This window comes from Marmota monax, unplaced genomic scaffold, assembly GCF_021218885.2.
Source record: "Marmota monax isolate L192 unplaced genomic scaffold, Marmota_monax_Labrador192_F-V1.1 WCK01_AAM20220418_F8-fsc00019, whole genome shotgun sequence".
Lineage (NCBI taxonomy): Eukaryota > Metazoa > Chordata > Mammalia > Rodentia > Sciuridae > Marmota > Marmota monax.
In genome coordinates this window covers 12,307,045-12,328,300 of record NW_026695242.1, presented here as the reverse complement: position 1 = coordinate 12,328,300, position 21,256 = coordinate 12,307,045, and the positions used below count along the sequence as shown (strand labels likewise).

The window sequence follows — 21,256 nt, the reverse complement described above, 5'->3', positions numbered from 1 at the left end:
TTTACAGTACACAAATGTTACTGTTGAAGTCAAGATCAGTGCCCAAGACTAACATTCATGCTCATTTAAACTAAAAATCTAGTTCTGTGAGATATATTAACTTGGGTGCATGAATAACTTGAAGAAGTATCCTCCCTGAATTGTGTGGCTAAGAATGGGAATAAAAATGACAATTAGAAACACTTATTTAGAAAACCCAGCAATTCATTTACCCCCTGGGTTTTCTTTTGCCCTACCCAAAACACATTCCATTAAATATGAACACAAAATGTTTAACCAATACTTTCTTTATTGCTTTTAATTTACATCATTTAATTTTAATTGAGCAAATTCTTAATGAACTCCAATGTGACATGAGTTGAAATGAAAGTAAAGTAATAATACAACAGAGTTACAGAGTTACACGTGTGAAGCAATACCATTGAGAGCATAATGAAAACAACATTTGATTCAGTCAAACTTACAAGGCATGCAGAATCTCAAACAAGGAGCATTTGGGTTTCTATGTCAATGTCATACGCTACTGAACAACCATACTTTTGAATGAATAATTCATTTTATTGATTGGTGAAATTGTCTTTAAGGACAAATATGGATCAGAAAGATCTACAGAACCTTATGCCAAATTTATCTATAGCCAAAACACAAAACTGCAAGTTTTATCTATAGCCAAAACTGTTTCGAATTGTCCATTACACTAATGGGCAATTCACAATTGTCCCTCTGCCTCAGCACAGCAGGTTGAGATGTAAAAGCGAGATAATCTGAATCACCTCAAATGCCGCTAAACTTAAGTTCTCAGGGTACTACTGCAATAAACATGACCATTATCCATAGCTTGCTTTTATTTCATCCCATACTATCTTAGTTTAAAGCTACCTTTATCCTGAATTATAATGTATATATCACCTGCAGAGATGTCACCACTTTTAAGATATCAGGTTGCTGCTTGTAAAAAAGTACTTAAAGTTATTTTTCTCCAAATTAATATAGAAATAAAAATGTAATCAAAATGGAAAGCAAGGGCATCTGGAAATCTTTCATTGGAATTTTTAATTCATATTTAATCACCCAATTTGCCCAAGAAAATTTTGTTTTAAGCCTCAACTATTAGGTACTAAATTGGGCATAACATATGTCTACGTCTGTTTCCTGGGACTTGTTAGTCACAGAAATGGAGGAGAAACCATTGTGCTGTCATTTAGGAAATTTTCTTTGGAGGGACTATGCTACCCAAGAAGAAAATTAAAAACCAATAAGTAGTACAGCTTAACCCTGCAAGACAGTGGCTGAAATTCTCCCATGGACAGACTGTAGACTCACATATAAGATTTGGGAAGCAATGAAACACTTTCTTTACAGTATTTTTGAAATTAATTTTATGTTTAAAGCCTTCAGAAAGAGAAAAGTTCTGTTTCACTGAAAGTGAATAAACCTCTCAGACCTGCTCCTTTCCTTTGTGAGTTGGTACTCCAGTCCAAGCCTAATATCAAAAGCCCAGGTTACAGAAACCCACTAGTCTAAGCTAACTTCTCAGTGAATACCAGCAAGGGGCAGATATTTTACAAAGATGGAAAACTGCCATGAAATGTCAGTTTGGTCTGGGAATCCACAATCCATGGATGTCTGAATAGAAAAAAACAAGTTGCCCATAGGATTTGGAACTATCAATGTAACTTTTGAAATGTTTAAAAAGAGATGCAACAGCCGGTCAAGACCAAATAATCAAAGAACTAAATATAAGCATCCTGCTTGAAAATGCCAAGAAAAGAAAACTTTAGAACAAGAAAATATCTCATTTGAAATGGAAATACAAGAATGACTTTGATAATATGTAAGTTGCTTTTTTACATATGTCCTACATTTAAGACATTTTCAGACACGATTTGTTAGAAATTTGAGCCTTTTAGCTGGCAAAGTGGTACATGCTTATAATCAATCCCATTAATTTGGGAGGTTGAGGCAGGAGGATTGAAAGTTAAAGAACAGCTTCAGTAACTTAGTGAGACCATGCCTCAAAATAAAAAAAAATTTAAAAGGCTGGGATGTAGCTCAGTTGTAGAGTACCCTGGGTTCTACTCCCAGTACTACCAGAGAGAGAGAGAGAGAGAGAGAGAGAGAGAGAGAGAGAGAGAGAGAGAGAGAGACTTAAGTATTATAAGTATGCGACTTTCTAATAGAACATTTCCTTCATCATGAACACTTCCTTTTCTTACACTTGAAACAGGGACCATCACAATACCAAATACACAAGAGTAAAAACCCCCAAAATACAAATTCCTAGTTTGAGGAAACACCTACGGCTGTTTGTATACTGGAAAGTCATGTCACTCTCTAGCGCCTGGTTGTGGAAGCTTAACACAACATGGGAAAGAGGTCCCTTCAGCTGACATTAGAAAGAAGGACCATGTGACACTAAGGGAAGAAGTCACCTATATTAAGACACATGCTGTGTACATGTGACCTCTGTAAAAAAAGAGCTGTGGGATGGGTCACAGAAAAGTGATAGTCTATTTCAACAATCCTTGGCCTAAGAACTCTTGGAATGCCTAACTTTAAACACAGGCACAGGGCTGGGGATGTGGTTCAAGAGGTAGCGCGCTAGCCTGGCATGCGTGCGGCCCAGGTTCAATCCTCAGCACCACATACAAACAAAGATGTTGTGTCTGCCGAAAACTAAAAAATAAATATTAGAATTCTCTCTATCTCTTAAAAAAAACACAGGCACACATCAGCTATAAAAGGGTAAAGAAATGACAGCAACAAATAGTTTTTGCCAGTGAATCCTGAAGATAGGCTGACATAGGCATTTCCATTGAAACTTTCCCCTCTGTAGTGATTAAAGTAATTCTGCATAAGGGCTGTTCTCTTTTATCAGATCATACGGAAAAAAATATTGATTCCCTATATAACCTGGTACACTCTATTGAGTTATTAGAGGTGAGAATCCAGCTAATTATTTACATGACTCTTATGTGTTTGGAATAATATAGGATATATATAAATAATATATTTTTAAAACTTTTATCTTTTGTTCTGACACAGGATATTAGGGGTGTCTTGAAGTGTGTATCTCATTATGAACTAGAAAACTCAATCTCATTTTCTAAGAAGTTTGGATGGTAAAGCAGCTAAAATTTCAGAATATGGGGAGTAAAAAGTACAATTTTAGAGCCAGTAAGACTTTGAACAAGATTCTTATTGTGTTCAGGCCTCAGTTTCCTTAGCTGTGGAATAGAAACAATAATGTCTATTTTATAGAATTATTCAAAGTATTAAATGTGATGATCAGAATTTAACAGATTTGGCACATGAAGACAAAGATCATTATTTGTTTTGATATCTGGTATATCCTAAAAATTTCACCCATCACTGGCCTGAAGAATGACTGAATATTTGCTTCTCAACTTATGAATAACTTTACTAAATCAACCTCAAAATTCTTGCAGTTCATTCTTTTGCCTCTTACATTACTTTACCTAACCACCAAAACACGAGGACAAGTCTCCAGTCCTACCCAGAAAATCCTCCTCAAGGTAAGTCCGCCTAATCTTCATAGAACCAAAAACTCTTCACCCATCTCTCTATAAATGATATCTGCTTCTGAAAGGATCCCTCTCATTCCCTCCTCTACCTTTGGCACTTTCTTATCCATTTCATTAGAAATGCTCTATCATTTTTCCTTTTCAATCCCACTTGACATGCTCATGTTGAAAGTAAATCCATGTGTTTTGTTCCCACTAATCAGTGGGAGCTGCTGGATGCTATAATGCAGCCATGAATAATCTCATCTGGGGATGATATGCAAGTGTCATCCCCACAGACCATCCATTGCCTACAGACTTATGATCAAGTTGGGTTCCATTTGGAGACAGTTGTCTCAGGGAGTATTAATTACCTTCTTTCCAAGTGTTCAGGGATAGATTATACATAGTCTACTGGGGAGGTATTCACATGCAAAATAACTAAAATTCTTTATTTTGCTTTAAATAGAAACTATGTTCTTGTTCATGGAAATTGATTAAAAATGGGAAGAAATATATTTTAAAAATTTTAATCTTTTTCTCTTTTAGATATCTCAGATAGTGCCAATATCCTTGATTAGGAAAAGTTCAGTTAAATACACCTAGTTTTAATAGCATCCATGGGTTTTTTCCCTAATTTAATCCAAAGGGCCAAAATGAACACTTTCAAAATACTTCATATGCGATGCTTTCGTCATTAGGCCTTCCTTGTGTATTTGGGGAGTTACAGGCAAAATACTAACACTGAACATATCCCAATGGTATGGGAAAAGAAGCAAAGAAAAAAAGGGGGGAGTTTTCCTTTAGATAAATATTGTTTCCTGATATTTGAACATAGACAAAACAATAACATCATAGCTTGTAGAAATTTTCCTAGTTTACTTAGAAAGTAACATGCAAGTTTTTAAGTGTGTGACCCTAAACTTTTTTATAGGTGAAACAAATATTTTGGACCTTAGAAACACAAAATGTATAGCTGATTCCTAAATATACCATAGGTGAGCTGTTTGGGCTAAAGACAAGCTGATAAAAGAAAGTACAGTTTTCATTGAAATTGATATTTTGGCACCTGTCTTTCTAACCTAGACAATAACTTATGACAATACTGAAGCAGGCTGGCAATTCTGCAGGAAGTTCACTAGAGAATGGTAGATAACACCAGGAAATGTCTTAAATCTCATTCCATTCACTTGGCTACTATACAGGAATCCGTATCCATGGGAACCATGATCCCTAGCGTTAAAGTATGTATTTGACACCAAAAAGAATGTTTAGAAAGAGTAAAGGAATAATTCTGCTGGAAATAAAAACTTGTATAAATTTAACTGAAATCCTATAGAATATATTTGTCAATTTATAGATGCTTAAATAGATAAGAAATGAGATCACCCAAAAAATGAAGATTTAGGAAGACATTGAAGACCCCAGCCTGTCTTTTTAGTCACTCATTATTGAATTTGAGGAGCATTATTAAGTTTGAAGGCCCAAGTTGGGCATTTAATTCACAAATATTTAATTAAAAAATACAATTTTAACTAACTTACCACAGTAGGACTGAAAAACTGACCTTTTCCAAAACTCTTTTTTAATAATGTAGGATTGCAAGAATAGTCCTCTCTGTAGGCATGGGGTCCTTATTGCTGTACAAAAGAGATTATGGGGAACATATATATTATTGATCCTAAAAGATTTTCAAAGGTTAAAAGGCACTGTTATGGATATGAAGGAAAAATTATATATATATAAATTTGGGACAGGGGGTTGTTACTGGGAATTAAACCTTCAGCCTCATGCATCCTAGTCATGTGTGATACCACTGAGCTACATCCTTAGCCCTTTTAACTTTTTCTTTTGAAGAAGGGTTTTGCTAAGTTGTCCAGGCTGATCTCCAAATTGCAATCCTCCTGCTCAGGTTCCCAAGTAGCTGGTATTTCACATCATATTTTCTAACACATTGTAGGTTGCACTCATATCAAAGACAAACAGAAAGTAATAATTCAGAGATTTGCATAGAAATTTGATGTTTGAGGTTCTCCCTGCACCTCTGACTCATTCAAGAACTATCCAGAAATTCATTAGGGTAAAAACATTTTAATCTTAATAATTTTTAATTTGTGATAGAGATTTATATTTTTCACCTTTTATATTAGGTGAAAACCTTCTAGTTTTTATAATTAGAAGAATCATCTTTAATGGATTATGATTTCATGGATATTTTCCAAGTTATTTTGATGCTAGTCTAACATTTGGCAGTGATGCAGGTGGCTCACCAGGAATGGAATGGTCCTTGTGGGTGGCATAAAGTTTCTCTTTCCTCTTATTTTTTTCTATGCAAATGAACATAAATCAATTTCAACAGAAGAGAAGGGTGTGTTCTAATTAGTAAGATCAAGTAAGTATATTATCAGAGGAGGTACCAATCTCGATGATATATATGATTTCAAAGATTCATAATGGGCCGCCATATTATCACTCTAATTAAGAAATTTCCAGCATTCCTCTGCAGAAGAAAGGCCTACATACAAATAAGTCCAATAGAAATATGCTTATTGAACATATTTATTTACCTATGCTTTATAATACACAGATCTACTACTAGGTTTTTTGTTTTGTTTTGTTTTGTTTTTTGGCAAACACATTTGTATTATCACAGGTTTTAATAAAATTTTGAAATTCTGTCTACTGCAGGAATTTGCTCATGTGGACAGATATATTTCCCAGCTTTATGCATCTTGTTTTTACTGCCCTTTTGATTAATACTGCAGATTTACTCCTGGGACTTTGCAGAGCTAAAAATTTTATTGTTTTGTTTAATCACAGTTGTTTTCTTGGAGGTAAGCTGCTGGAAACCTACCTATATTAAAGAGAAAGACTTGTTCACATAAATGTTGGGTAAAATGTCACTTTTATTTCAAGAGATAAAAGTTATTTGGTAATTGGTGTCCCAATACTGCATTCTAAATTCCAACAAGTGGAAAGACAACATTATAGGGCCAAATGGATATTAGATTTTCTAAATGAAACTCTTCCAAATTGTGTGCATGCGGCTATAGGAGCTAAGATAAAGAGCTAGATGTTTGAATTTCAAAGAAAATTCATTTCTCAGCTAAATAATAAGTTCACACTTGAACCTGATAGAAGGATGTGATATAGGTGCTCAACAGTTGCAGCAGAATACAATGGGAGCATTTCAACAAAAGAAACCCCATTTGCCTTACTTGTCTGGATAGTTCTGCAAAACAGAGCCACCTGAATTTTTAATTTTTTTTCTTCACTGCCTTCTTTCTTAGGTGTTTGACTTTGGTCAGAATAAATATTGTGGGCAAGACTGTGGTGCAAGGCAGAAAGGAGTTAATTGTCTTTAATTCCTAAAAAGTATGCACACAGAGCCCAGGCAATATAGCACTTTGAAAAATTAAATGACTCATTATAATTAAGGAAAGGGAACATTTCACTCATAATTAATGCCAGACTATTAATTATATCCTTCTTTTCCCATACCATTTTGCTCAATTTACCATATATAACCTGCTCTTGAATATATGCTTTCTTATGTTTAGTGACTCCATTTACCCAAATTGGTGCTCCTAACATCAATTGGTGTTATATGAAAAACATTATATTTTTTTCATCAATCTAAAGGGATATGGTGGTTGAAACTGCTCATCAATAACAATGTTTTACAAGTGATAAGTTAAATTTATAATGTTGTTATGATAAAATAGAATATGGAATTAATATTTAAAAATCCTATGAATGGAAACCCCATGGGTGAGACAAAATAAAGATGAGGCTTAATTTCTACAAAGAGCTCACTGAAAATCCAATAGGAAAAGGAGAGAGAGAGAGCAAATACTAGACTCTGGGGCTATTAGGATGTTCATTGTGAACTCAACTCTGAATGAGCACAGTTATCGAACTTATAAAATGACCCCCAATGACTTTTATTTAAAAGAATGCTATTAAGATCACTCCAGCTTCATTGCCATTAACTCTGTTTCACAGTTCAATGGTACAATTCACTGAGTTATATTTTACTCAATGCCAAAAGGTTTTTCAAACTGGCCTTTCTTTTTAATTACAATTGCAAGCAGATAGAAATGGAATTTTAGAGTCATGCAGAATTCTTCATACTTCTGTTACCATGACTTACTCTGGAACATAGTTCAGTATCTCAGTTACCCAATAGGTGATAGCTCTTCTACATATTTGTTCCAAGGGCCCCAGTACTCAAAAGTGCAGAACTATGGAACACAATGGAATCCTATATACCTGGCATCAAAGGCCACTGTAATCTTTATAATATTAATAAAGCATTTCATTAATAACCAACGCTGGTCTCCAAAATCCAGTAACTTCACTGCTCAAATTTGATTAGCTAATGATAGATGTTAGATTGTCAACTAATCAGTTGACAATTGAAACAAATATGTAGAGATTGATAGTTTTTCCTATCAAAGAAATCACACATTCCCTTCAGGTTAGGTCAGATAAAGAAATTATGGAGATTAACTGACAAAATATTTTATAAAGTCTTTTGTTTCCATTGAAACTAAATTGAGTTAATGTCAGTATTTGAATTTCACCATGAAAAGAGTGTAGGTACTTGAACTATTACAGATAAACAAGGATCATTTGTCTCCTGTGTTCATTTGGTAATGAATATAACACATTCACTTCGATGGGACAGGCTGAGTACACCTAAAGGCCTCATTCACTGGACCAGCATAGGATGATTAACCATTATGTGCCGACTATAACAGTGACGTGACCCCAAATATATGTTGTTTATGTTGTTTTAGTTTCGATGTTTTTTTTTTTTTATGTTATTTGTGAGTTAAACTCTGAAACTTAGTGAAATTACAGAACTAATCAAGTGTAAAATAAAGCAGTGCGGTTAGTTCAGACTTCCTAATGTGGGCACCCGTGCAGAATAGTGCTTTCAGTAGATTTGTCTTCCTCTAAATTCACTCATGACTTGCACTGGATGGATATTTTTCCTTGCAGAGCCTCGTCTGATGGCTGCATACGTTTCTTCTGGTTTCTCTCTTTTAATCAAGGGTTTTTTTGCTGGAGCCTTCATTCTCCACATCACTACAGGGTGCCGGGGCCCAGCAGGACTCTGGATTCGGATGATCTTGGTTGAGGCGATATAAGACATTTTCACTGTTTGCACTACAGCATTCATTAAATTTTTGGCTGCTTGGATCAGGGAGGTGACACTGTCCAACTGTAGGGGGAAAAAATGAAGAAAGAGGTCTTGTTCAAAAATGTAATTAGGAATTTAAAGAGATTTAATAATGTAGAAGTTGAAAAGAACCACTTTGCTTTTACTCCAGAAATGAATGAGTTAATCCTTATTTTATATATCTATATGTAATTGCTTACATTATACTATTCTATTGTTTTTGATCATTTACTATTTATCTGATGCATAAATATATCCATATGTTACCCTGTAAGACGGCAACTTAGATTAATTTATTTCTCTTGGTTTTCAGTGAAACCATATAAATTTTTTTTTTTTTTTTATTGTTGGTTGTTCAAAACATTACATAGTTCTTAGTACTCAAATCCATATAATACCATAATGTTATACCATCACTGCTTTCTTTGAAGCATATTTCCCTATTTCCAGGGGGTGATACTGAGCCCTTTCTGTAAAACAGGACTTCTTCAATAAAATCCATGTTTTATATAATTTAATATGAATAACAGGAAATTCTTCTCAGATATTATAGTTTAAGATAAAATCCCATGCCCACATACATGTGTTAACATGCACATCTACCACTCTCTTGCATGAACATCTCCTATCACTGCAAAAAAATAAAATAAATGATTCTATCTAAAAGCATCTCTTTTTTTTAAACCTAAAACAGTTATTCTATTATGCAGTCTGTTAACATAAAAAGAGCCAATGCTTTGCAGTCAAATAAAGCTTAAATTCCAGATCTTCCTTTTGGTAACTTGGAGAAACTGTTTAATCATTTTATTATAGTTTCTTTAGTCATGAAATAGGAAAAGTATGTTTATTAAAGGTAAAATAATATATGTAAGGAAATGAGTACAGTCACTGCTAAAGAGTCTGTTGCTATTAAATATGATTTTCTTTGCTTCATATGAAGATGCATTAATGAGATTACTAAATAAAACTTTTATTCACATGATCCTGTTTTTGTTATATTTGTCTGGTTTGTTCATAAAAATAATCTCAGGAAAAAAATGAAGTGATGTTCCTAAAATCTTGCAAAATACCTTAGAGCTAAGTCAAATTGGTTCATTTTTATACTACCAATGCCTTTTCCATTATTTTAGTTTGGCAGATTGTCATCCACAGCCAACTCACAGAAAGATGTGCCTCCACTGTAACCCCTTTGTGATGTGTGCTGTCAGGGTTGAGATTCAAACACTGGCTCTGTAGTTACTAAAATCCATCAGCAGCTGCCTGGCCTGAGTACTCTACCTTTGCTGTTGGAGGAGTCTCATCTCACATACAGAATAAATGAGGGAAGAAAAGCTGTAAGCTGAGGTTATGTGCCTGGGGCACTGGTCTAGCTAGCTGCTTCCTGGGAAGAAAATTTAATTAGTTCCATTATATGCCAAGGCTGAAATCTTTGAAAAGGTAAAACCAAAAACATACATATAATTTTAAAGGTGTAGTATTTGGCAATGATTCATCAGTACATCATTTTACTTCCTGAAGCCAGAAATGTAAAATCTGTGCATGTAGCAGGAAAATGTCACATGTTTTACAAACATTAAACAGGATTTCATCAAATACTCGTATGTATTTTGGAGCACACTTAGAGCTTCTGAATCTGTATATAACTATAAAAATCATAGAATTGTGACCAGAATAACACACTGTTATGGTTTGGATATCAGGTGTCCTCTAAAAGCTTCTTCTGCATTAAAGCAGGAGGTAAAATGAATGGATTATGAGAGCTGTAAAATAATCAGTGGATTAATCCATTTGATAGATTGATAATTTGAATAGAAATATGGCAAGTGGGATACAGCTACAGGAAGTGGGTCACTAGGGGTGGGATGCCTTGGGGATTATATATTTTGTCTCTGACTCTTCCTGCTCTCTCTCCGCATCCTGTCTGTCAGGAGCTAAGCAGATTTCCTTCACTGAGCCCTTCTTTGATGATGTTCTGCCTCATCTCAGTCCTGAAACAGTGGAGTTGGCGGACCAGGGCTGAACCCTGAAATCATGAACCCATGTAAACTTTTCCTCCTCTAAAGTGTTCTTATGGGGTATTTTCATCACAGTAATACAAAGCTGACTAACACATGCCTAGTTACTAAATTACTCTGCTGACAGATTGCAAGCTAAAAATCTGCTCTTTAATGATTAATTTTCATTAAAACCTCCCTGGAGCTTGGAAGTGGTTTCCAATCCCACCATTAGGAAAAAAGCAAATTTTTTTAAAGGGTAAAATAATATTTGTAGGTCCATGCTAATCTCATCCCTCATATATGAAAGTATTGCGTTTATACTGAGGGTTCTGTACCACTATACAGTCTTTCACAAAAGCAGGTTCTGGGAAATTCCTGTCACTCCATAGCTTTGGGTCCTCCCTGCTTAAAACTAACATTCTTTTCTCTTTCTTTTGATCCTGTAATCTTATCATATATAAATTATATTTATTTCATCTCCTTTTTATTTTTCCATGAAAGTGATATCTATAGAGGAGCAGTCTAGTCTAAATACAATCCATGCCTCACAATCTGGAAACCAACTTGTCTTCCTTCCTCGCTTAATCAGATAATGCCTATCTGTGCAATTGTGATCCCTTATGCTGGCCTCTGACAAATCTTTAGATTTAAAAATCCTAAATGGCTATAGTAAAATCTTATTCTCTGCATGAGTCAGAAAAACCACAGGAAAAATTATCCCTCTGGGAGTGCATGAAGACTAGTTTTGCAGATAAATTAGGACAATTGCTCAACGAATATTGTTATTTTTGAGGAAAGCTTGTACAACAATTTATGAAGATATTTGAGGTCTAAGAACTCCGTGTGCTAAGATGTATAACTCCCAGCTATTACCCAAATCTCAGGCCATACAAGCAATAGACAAAGATAACCCTAGCTAATGACAGGAAATTTTGTTCAATGCCTAAGCAGTGTTTATGGCCTACTCATAGAGAATAACTATGCACAATTTAATGTCAGTGGAAAATTATTGTAAATCATATTATCCAGGTGTACTTTCATGAAAAACCCTTTAAAGGGAGGATTCAGTAGAACCCTCTGTGAAAAGACAAAGCAAAATTTGAATGAGGTAATGTACTACATTGGGATCTGTGTTCAACTTATTGAACAAAATTTTCTGAACTTTACAAATGTACCTGTGAAAGACAAGAGTATTATTTATTCCAAAGATCTGGTAGAGAAAACCAACAAGATTGTAAAACTCAGATCCACAAAATTTCTATTTATTACAAATCACTTACATTAATTGAAAAATTTTTTCAGGCAAATATAACTTGAAATGTTTACTGTAGAGGAAGCTCTTTTCCCCAAATCTAGTGGCACTCTCCCCTGATCTAGATGAAGTATTTTTGATGAAGGTATCAATGGGAACAAAAATATCTTCTAAATCCCTCAGATATCATACTGATACATGTAAACATTTGCATGTTCTCACATATAGTAGCTCCCTTCCCATCCTTCCAAAAAGGAAGAGTTCTAATAGCTTTTCAAAGAGTAATGTGACCTAAATTAAGGGGTTCTTTTCTGGATTAAATCAAATCTACCATTTACATAGTAAATATCTATAGATGCCACCAATATCACTTATGCTGGTGATTTATGCTTATGCTCAGAAAACTGATGTGGTTTCAAGATAATTTAGCCCAATAGTCTACTAGTTTTGCATATTGCATATGCACAAACATAAATTGGCAGGTTTGTTTACTATATTTAGATGAATAATAAGTAACTATGTTTAATAAATTCACTGATTCTAATTGTGAGCTATATTTTCCAAACCATCCAAATAATTCCCATCTCAGTAGAGTCTTATTTAATATTACCTTCTTATTCCAGTCTGAACTTTCTTTAATTACAGTGTCTCTTCTGTGCTTTTTGTATATATTATATGGTTTCAGTTAAACTACAGTACAAATTTGACCAGTTTTAAGGATGTTTTCAAATAAAAGACTTGCTCCTTCTTGGAAATATATCAGTAACCTTTTATCATAAAAGGTATTTTTTTCCTCAGAAAATGTCAACTTTATGTTCATGTAACTAGTATAGAAAAAATATCTGGATCTTTTTACGAAAGACCATATAAATTACCTACAACACATGTTCTTGACAACTAGCTAAAGTTGATACGAAATGTCTGCTAAAAAACCCTTGTCAAAATTCTATTGTAATTATTGACAGCAAGAGGAATATTCAGAAAGATATGCTAGATATTCCTTCTTTTGATTTTATATATTTCTCACCTGTATTATGTCAAAATACCAGAATGTCATATAATAATATTGTAACTCATTATATTCAGGAAGTAATATTTTTATCAGACATGACCTTGTATGAGAATTCTAAGTTTAAATGAACCATGCTTCCATTGATGCAGATCTTATATCCTTGCACCTGGTCTGTCACCTGGGGAAAGCACAGTTGCCCGATGCCTGTGCAAACTGCCATGCTAATTATTTCTGCTGGGGTTCCTGCTGAGAGAAAATCACAATCTACTTGGAAAGTATATTTCCTGTCCTATAGCTATTTTGACAAACTTGTACCACATGTAGCCTATGATATTTTTGTGAGTCCCAATGTTCACCTGAACTCAAAGGACCCTGGTAGCCATTTCATCTTCATAGAAGCAATACCCGACAGGCAAATGTGTGGACTTTGGTTCCAGGCATAATATGAGTTTATAATAATTGCTACTGTCTACTGTATGCTGTTAGATATTAATGAATAGTGACCCATAAAGGACTATCATTATCTTCATTTTTTTCAGTGGAGAGAATAAAGGCACTGAAAGAATTGGTAAATAAACAGGTCAAGGTAATACAGCTTATTAAATGGTAGAGCTGAAATTTGAACAAAAACAGTCTTGTCCAACCTAGTGTTTTCACTCATTTCATAACCCTTCCTTCTCAGTGACATGTCACTTCCAATATATGACTATTTTCAGATATTGAGTAGCTGGAGAAATAATTCTAACATTAGTAAAATGTCTAAAATTTTAAAGTTGACTAACCACTAACTATGTTTTTAAGAAAGTTTATCTTAATTTTGTAATGCATATTGGTACTGGGAACAATGAGGGTACCTTACTTGCCAAGTTATTTATTTAGTTAAGACATTAGTGTGAAAATGTTTGCTCAATATTAATTTATAAGTAGCACATTTTTGGAATATCAAATAGAAATATTCAGTCATTCATCCTTATACCCAGATTCATTTAAAGACATCTAGATTAAGACTTTTAAACTTTAAAATTTAAAGTATAAATATCAATGCATAAATCAATAAAGCAAAGAAAACCCATAAATACCTTATAGCTTCTAGGGCAAACAAATGTATAACATTTATTTAATCTGAAAAATGTATCAGTATAAACACAGCCCTGATTAATTAACCAGATCTTTTGTTGACTGTCAAATCAATTTAAATCAATTTGTTTGCCTTGGTTTTGCAACAAAAATCAGGATTTTAATCCCCTAACTATGGGTATCTTTTTATCTCTTGCTTAGTTTTAACATGCTCAATTAAACTATTTGGAAAGAGATTAGCATAGGTCATGGAAAAGAGCATAAGTATATATGTTGGCAGGTAAATAAACAGCATGAAATGACTCTAAAAATATTTCAAGATATTTGTAGTCTTTCTAGTTTATATATATACCATTTACATCTCTATATTTACGTAATGATGTTGTTTATATACAACAGAAAATGTTAAACACATTTTTTAGCAAAAGTACATCAACTAATTCAAAATATTTTTATGAACTACTCTGAATGTATCATTTGTTTTCTAGTTTTCAAGATTTTATTTTTTATTTATTCTAATTCATTATATATGACAGCAGAATGCATTTCAATTCATATTACACATATAGTGCATGATATTTCATGTATTTGGTTGTACACAAAGAAGAGTCACACAATTTGTGTCTTCATACATGTACTTAGTGTAATAATGTCTATCTCATTCCACTGTCTTTCCTACCCCCATCTCCTCCCTCCCCCACCACCCTCCCCTTTGCCCTATAAAAAGTTCCTCCATTCCCCGGGATCCCAATTATGGATCAGCATTCTCGTATCAGAGAAAACATTTAACATTTGATTTTCTGGATTGGCTTACTTCGCTTAGCATAATATTCTCCAACTTCATCCATTTACCTGCAAATGCCATGATTTTACTCTCTTTTATTGCTGAGTAATATTCCATTGTGTATATATACACCATATTTTCTTTATCCATTTATCTACTGAAGGGCATCTAAGTTGGTTCCACAATTTTGCTATTGTGAATTGTGCTGCTATAAACATTGATGTGGCTGTGGCACTATAGTATGAAATTTTTAAGTTCTTTGTGTATAGACTGAGGAGTGAGATAGCTAGGTAAAATGGTGGTTCTATTCCCAGCTTTCCCAGGAATCTCCATTCTGTTTTCCATATCGGCTGTACCAATTTGCAGTCCCACTAGCAATGTATGAGTGTGCCTCTTTCCCCATATCCTCGCTAACACTTATTGTTGTTTGTATTCTTAATAGCTGCCATTCTGACTGGAATGAGATAAAATCTTAGAGTAGTTTTGATTTGCATTTCTCTAATTGCTAGAGATGCTGAACATTTTTTTCCTGTATTTGTTGACTGATTATAATCATCTTCTTAGAAGTGTCTGTTCAGTTCCTTGGCACATTTATTGATTGGGTTATTTATGTTTTTGGTGTTAATACTTTTTTTATGTGTCTTAGAGATTGGTGCTCTATCTGATGTGTTTATGGTAAAAATTTGCTCCCATTCTGTAAGTTCTCTCTTCACCTCACTGATTGTTTCTTTTGTTGAGAAGAAGCTTTTAAGTTTGATTCCATCACTTTTGTTGATTCTTGATTTCATTTCTTGCTCTATAGGAGTCTTATTCAGGAAGTCAGGACCTAATTCAACATGATGGATATTTGGGCCTACCTTTTCTTCTATTAGGCAAAGGGTCTCTGGTTTAATTCCTAGGACTTTGATCCACTGAGTTTTGTGCGTGGTGAAAAATAGGAGTTAGGAAATTTTTTATCTCAATACTCACATAACACTATTCTTTTGTTTCTAAACATATTTTTTGAAGAATAGCCTATATGAAAAGGATTCACCCTTTTCATATACATCTGAAATGCTAACAACCATGCTGGCTTAATAGGCTTAATAGGCAAATCAAATAAGAGGCATTGTTAAAGCTAGTAAAAATGGAGTCATCTTCCAATTGAAATTGTCAAGCTTATAATTAAATGGAGGAAATCACCCATTCTTTGAATACAAAGAATTATTCCAATGGGCCCCTGATATGATTCACTCAGTAAATCTGTCCTTCACCAAATTCTCCATTAGAACACGACAACAGAAAAGGACAACCTTAGTTGAAAGGGAAAAATCAATGTGTGGAATAACTAAAAAAATTAGTACTACTGAGAGGGCCAGATGTGAAATGAAATATGACATTTATTCAGTTGTAATCTTGTCCTGTCAAAAGCATTTTCAAAGTTAATTTTTTTTCCAAAGCAGATACTTTAAGGCCAAAACATTTTATATCACCTTAAAAGAAGACAGTTATAAACATAATGTGACTGAGCCCCTTTAAAATTAAAGCCCCAGTGTCCCCAATTTCCTGGTAAATTGTTTTGCTGCAACTGAGGTTTTCTAATTCTGAGAACAACAACTGAGGAACTAATCCTAGAGCCTTTGCAGGCACCAGTAAAAGTTGAAAAACTAGAATTGTAATATACCAGCTAGCTTGGCCTGGCTAAATCTACATGTGTATTTCCAGGATTTTGTTCCCATTAATTATAAACATTCCTGAAGGAGGGGCAGAGATATCCAGAATAGATGCTTTCCCAGTTTTGACAAAACAATGATTAAATTTATTTTTCCTTTTTAAAATTGTTTTATCTTATTTCTGATGCAGGCCGGTGACCAAATGCTGTCCTTGAATATAGTCTGGGAATCCCAGCGGGCCTCTGGCTTGGAGTGCCAGTAACAATAATGCCGATTCCATTCCAGGGGCTACTCAGAATGTTTTTTTATTTTATTTGAAACAGCCTATTATAAATATCTATGAATTACCAACCAATCTATATATAGGTTAAGTAAACTGTGTTTACTTACAGAAAAATGCTTCTATAAAGAACTAATCGTTGTAATAATTACAGTCCTAGATACACAGATTCGGAAAAGTTAGTATATTCTTTCCCAAGTGGAAGAAGTGGATGGATTTGATGAAATTCTGTCAAAATCCATGTTTTACCCTTTGATTCCTTTTGTCTCCACCATCAGTCAGGACACTGAGGTCTGCCATCTATGAAGATGCTCTATGACATCTTAATGAAGCAGCAAGAACTGTGGGCTAAGAATGAGAAAGCAATCGTCTCCTTCCATGATCCTATGCTCATGTCTTTTTATGACTATAGGCAAGTAAAACTAGGCCTAGCATAATGCTAAAAAGGCTAAAAGGAGGGGAGCTGGGAAGATGGCAGCGAATAGAGTGCATCACCCCCTTGTACCGCGTCACTGCGCAGGTGAATAACGAGTTAGAACAACCAAAAGCTATCTTGTTAGGAATTTCCAGCAAAATTGGGGTGCACCATAACCTAGAGGAAGGATTTCCATCACTGAGGACCAGTTACTGGGTCTCAATCGTGAGTGAACTGTGTGACCGGAGATCCAGGCTGATGGATCCGCAGCCCGCCTGGCGGCTAGAGACGGCAGGGCACGGAGAAGCGGCCAGCAACGCAGAGAAAAACGGCACTGCGGATTCTGTGGAGTCCAACCGGCTGTGCCCTCACTGAGTTCCGGGCTGAGTTCAGGGTTTGAGACGGGGGAAGGAAGCGGTCCAGTTCTATCCCCCACACCGGACAGTCCACCAAGGAAGCCAGTGGCCACCATCTTGGAGAGCTGACGTCACCATCGCCAGTTTCCGACAGATTGCAGCAATAGAACAGGTGTGTTATTCAGCCCATCTCCCATACAGTGGGGAATTCGCATAAAATCTCTCCCCGGCTTTCCGGGGGAGGGATTATCAGAACTAGCCTGAATAGAGACTTGAGGAAAGGTAAAGGCACCTGACCTCCAACTCCCCCTCCCATCAGCGGTGAAAATGAAACCTGTCTTGCCAGCTCTGGGGGAGGGGCAAGTGGAAGAAATCAAAACAATAAGGTGCCGGTTCCCAATAGCCACCCTCCACACCCAGCAAACTGCAGGCCCAGAGTATAGTTTGAACTGCCGAGAGGCATCACACTGGGGAAGGCCTGGATAGCAGGAGAAGCCAGGGGACGAGAGGCCAGGAATAAACCTAAGCTAACAGGTTTTTGAGAGAAACTGTGGGCGGGGGGAGTAGGGAGTGGCCACACACGGACTGTATCCTACAGCCAGAGGGCAAAATCTTGGCCCGGAAGGCACAGCACCACCTACTGGAAGTGAAGAAAATAGAAGCCTAACAGTGACTTTTTTTTTTCTTTTCTCATCTCATTTTTTTAATTCTTTAATTTTTTAATTTTAAATTTTTTTTGTTAATTATTTTTTTTCAATTGTAATTTTTTTTTCAATTGTAATTTTTTTTTCAATTGTAATTTTTATTTTATGGCATTTTATTATTATTATTATTTTTTATCATTTCTTTTCTTTTCTATTCTTTTCTCTTTCTTTCTTCTCTCCCTCTCTCTTCTTTGGTTTGTGTCCTTACCTTTTCCGCATCTTTCCTCTTAAGCATGAACACCCAGATTACATATAACTTACTAAATGCAAATAGATGAATACTATGAATAGGTCTATAGTCCGCCTAAGCCCTTAACTACTCCCAAGTACTCCTGTCTATTCTCTTGTTAATAACCGCCTGCAATTGAGCAACCCCCCAAAGAAGCTAACATATACTAACCTCCATACCATCAAATCGCCCAACCTTAACATAAAATCCTAAGTCCAAACCTCAATTCTCTATATGCCATCAAAATCTGAAGGCCTTTAAAGAAACTAATGAATTTACCTTAAATCACAATTAAATCCAACATCTCTAAACATTGTCTCCTTACACAAAGGAGAGATAGTGGACTATAAAAACCAAAACAAATTTAAAGGAGAAAACAGAAACACAGCAGTCAAACAGAGTTGGAAAGTAACTTGAGCACCATGAAAAAAACAAGGGAAAAAAGGATTACAAACAATGCAGGACAACTTAAATACACAGGAGAACCTAGAGGCATCAGAAAAATGGACAGAGAAAGAACTCAAGGCATACCTAACTCAGATGGAACGGAATCTTAGAGAAGACATTAGACAGCAAGTTCAAACAATGAAAGTATATTTTGAAAATGAATTAAATAAGCAAATTCAAATGTCAAAGAATGAGCTCTACCAGGAGACAGAGATTTGAAAAAAAAATCAAACAGTAATCCTAGAAATGCAGGAAACCATAAACCAAATTAAAAACTCAATCGAGAATATTACAAATAGACTAGATCAAGTAGAAGCCAGAACATCAGATAATGAAGACAAAGTTTATCAACTTGAAAAGAATATAGTCAACACAGTAAGGATGCTTAAAACTCACGAGCAATCTATCCAAGAGATATGGGATCTCATAAAAAAACCAAACTTGAGAGTCATTGGGATAGAAGAAGGCATAGAGGTTCAAACCAAAGGAATAAACAATCTATTGAATGAAATAATCCTAGAAAACTTCCCAGATATGAAAGATGGAATGGATTGCCAAATCCTGGAAGCCTACAGGACCCCAAACATTCAAAACTGTAATAGACCAACTCCAAGACACATAATTATGAAGATATCCAACATACAGAACAAGGAGAGAATATTAAAAGCTACGAGAGAAAGGAGGCAGATTACATTCAGGGGTAAACCAATTAGGTTAACGGCTGATTTTTCATCACAGACATTGAAAGCGAGAAGATCCTGGAACAACATATTTCAAAGGCTAAAAAATAATGGATTGCAACCAAGAATACTGTATCCAGCAAAATTAAGCTTTAGATTTGACAATGAAATTAAAATATTTCATGATAAACAAAAGTTAAAAGAATTCGCAGCCAGAAAACCAGCACTGCAAGGCATCTTGAGCAAAACACTACAAGAAGAGGAATCGAAAAACAGCACCCAAAACTAACAGTGGGAGGTAACTCAGTAAAGGGAAGGAAAAAAAATAACCAAAAAGGAAAAACTAGCCATATTAAAATAAATAAATAAACAACATGACGGGAAGTACTAACCATATATCAATAGTAAACTTAAAAGTTAATGGCTTAAATTCACCAATCAAGAGATATAGGCTAGTAACCTGGATTAAAAAAAACAAATCCAACAATATGCTGCCTTCAGGAGACTCATATGATAGGAAAAGACATACACAGGCTGAAGGTGAAAGGTTGGGAAAAATCATACCACTCACATGGCCCTCGAAAGCAAGCAGGAGTGGCCATACTCATATTGGATAAAATCAATTTCAAACCTAAGTTAATCAAAAGGGATAAAGAAGGACACTATATACTGTTAAAAGGAACCATCCACCAAACAGACATAACAATTATCAATATGTATGCACCAAACAATGGTCCTGCAACGTTCATAAAACAAACTCTCCTCAACTTCAAGAGTCAAATAGACCAAAATACAATAATTATGGGTGACATCAACACACCGCTCTCTCCATTGGACAGATCTTCCAGACAAAAGCTGAATAAAGAAACTATAGAACTCAATAACACAATCAATAACCTAGACTTAACTGAAATATATGGAATATATCAACCATCATCAAGTGGATACACGTTCTTCTCAGCAGCACATGGATCCTTCTCAAAGACAGACCATATATTATGCCATAGGGCAACTCTTAGTAAATATAAAGGTGTGGCGATAATACCATGCATCTTATCTGATCATAATGGAATGAAACTGGAAATCAATGATAAAAGAAGGAAGGAAAAATCCTGCATCACCTGGAAAATGAACAATATGTTACTGAATGATCAATGGGTTACAGAAGACATAAAGGAGGAAATCAAAAAATTCTTGGAGATAAATGAAAATACAGACACAACATATTGGAATCTATGTGACACAATGAAAGCAGTTTTAAGAGGGAAATTCATTTCCTGGAGTTCATTCCTCAAAAAAAGAAAAAAAACCAACAAATAAATGAACTCACACTTCATGTAAAAACCCTAGAAAAGGAAGAGCAAAACAACAGCAAATGTAGTAGAAGGCAAGAAATAATTAAAATCAGAGCGGAAATCAATGAAATTGAAACAAAAAAAAACCATTGAAAAAATTGATAAAACTAAAAGTTGGTTCTTTGAAAAAATAAATAAGATCAACAGACCCTTAGCCATGCTAATGAAGAGAAGAAGAGAGAGAGCTCAAATTACTAACATAAGGGATGAAAAAGGCAATATCACAATGGACACTTCAGAAATACAGAAGATAATTATAAATTAGTTTGAAACCCTATATTCCAATAAAATAGAAGATAGCGAA

The 21,256-nt window shown here is 34.9% G+C and overlaps 1 protein-coding gene across 5 annotated transcripts in view; it reads right to left on the bottom strand.

Annotated features, from left to right (window-relative positions):
* Positions 1 to 271: 271 nt before the first annotated feature.
* The window catches only part of Ctnna3 (catenin alpha 3), a 1,743,363-nt gene continuing 1,722,378 nt past the window's right edge, over positions 272 to 21,256 (bottom strand). For all 5 annotated transcript variants that reach the window (XM_058577909.1, XM_046419856.2, XM_058577911.1 and 2 more), the window contains one exon: positions 272 to 8,754. In XM_058577909.1, coding sequence (XP_058433892.1) covers positions 8,467 to 8,754 — 288 coding nt within the window. In that variant the 3' untranslated portion in view covers positions 272 to 8,466. The remainder of the gene's footprint in view (positions 8,755 to 21,256) is intronic.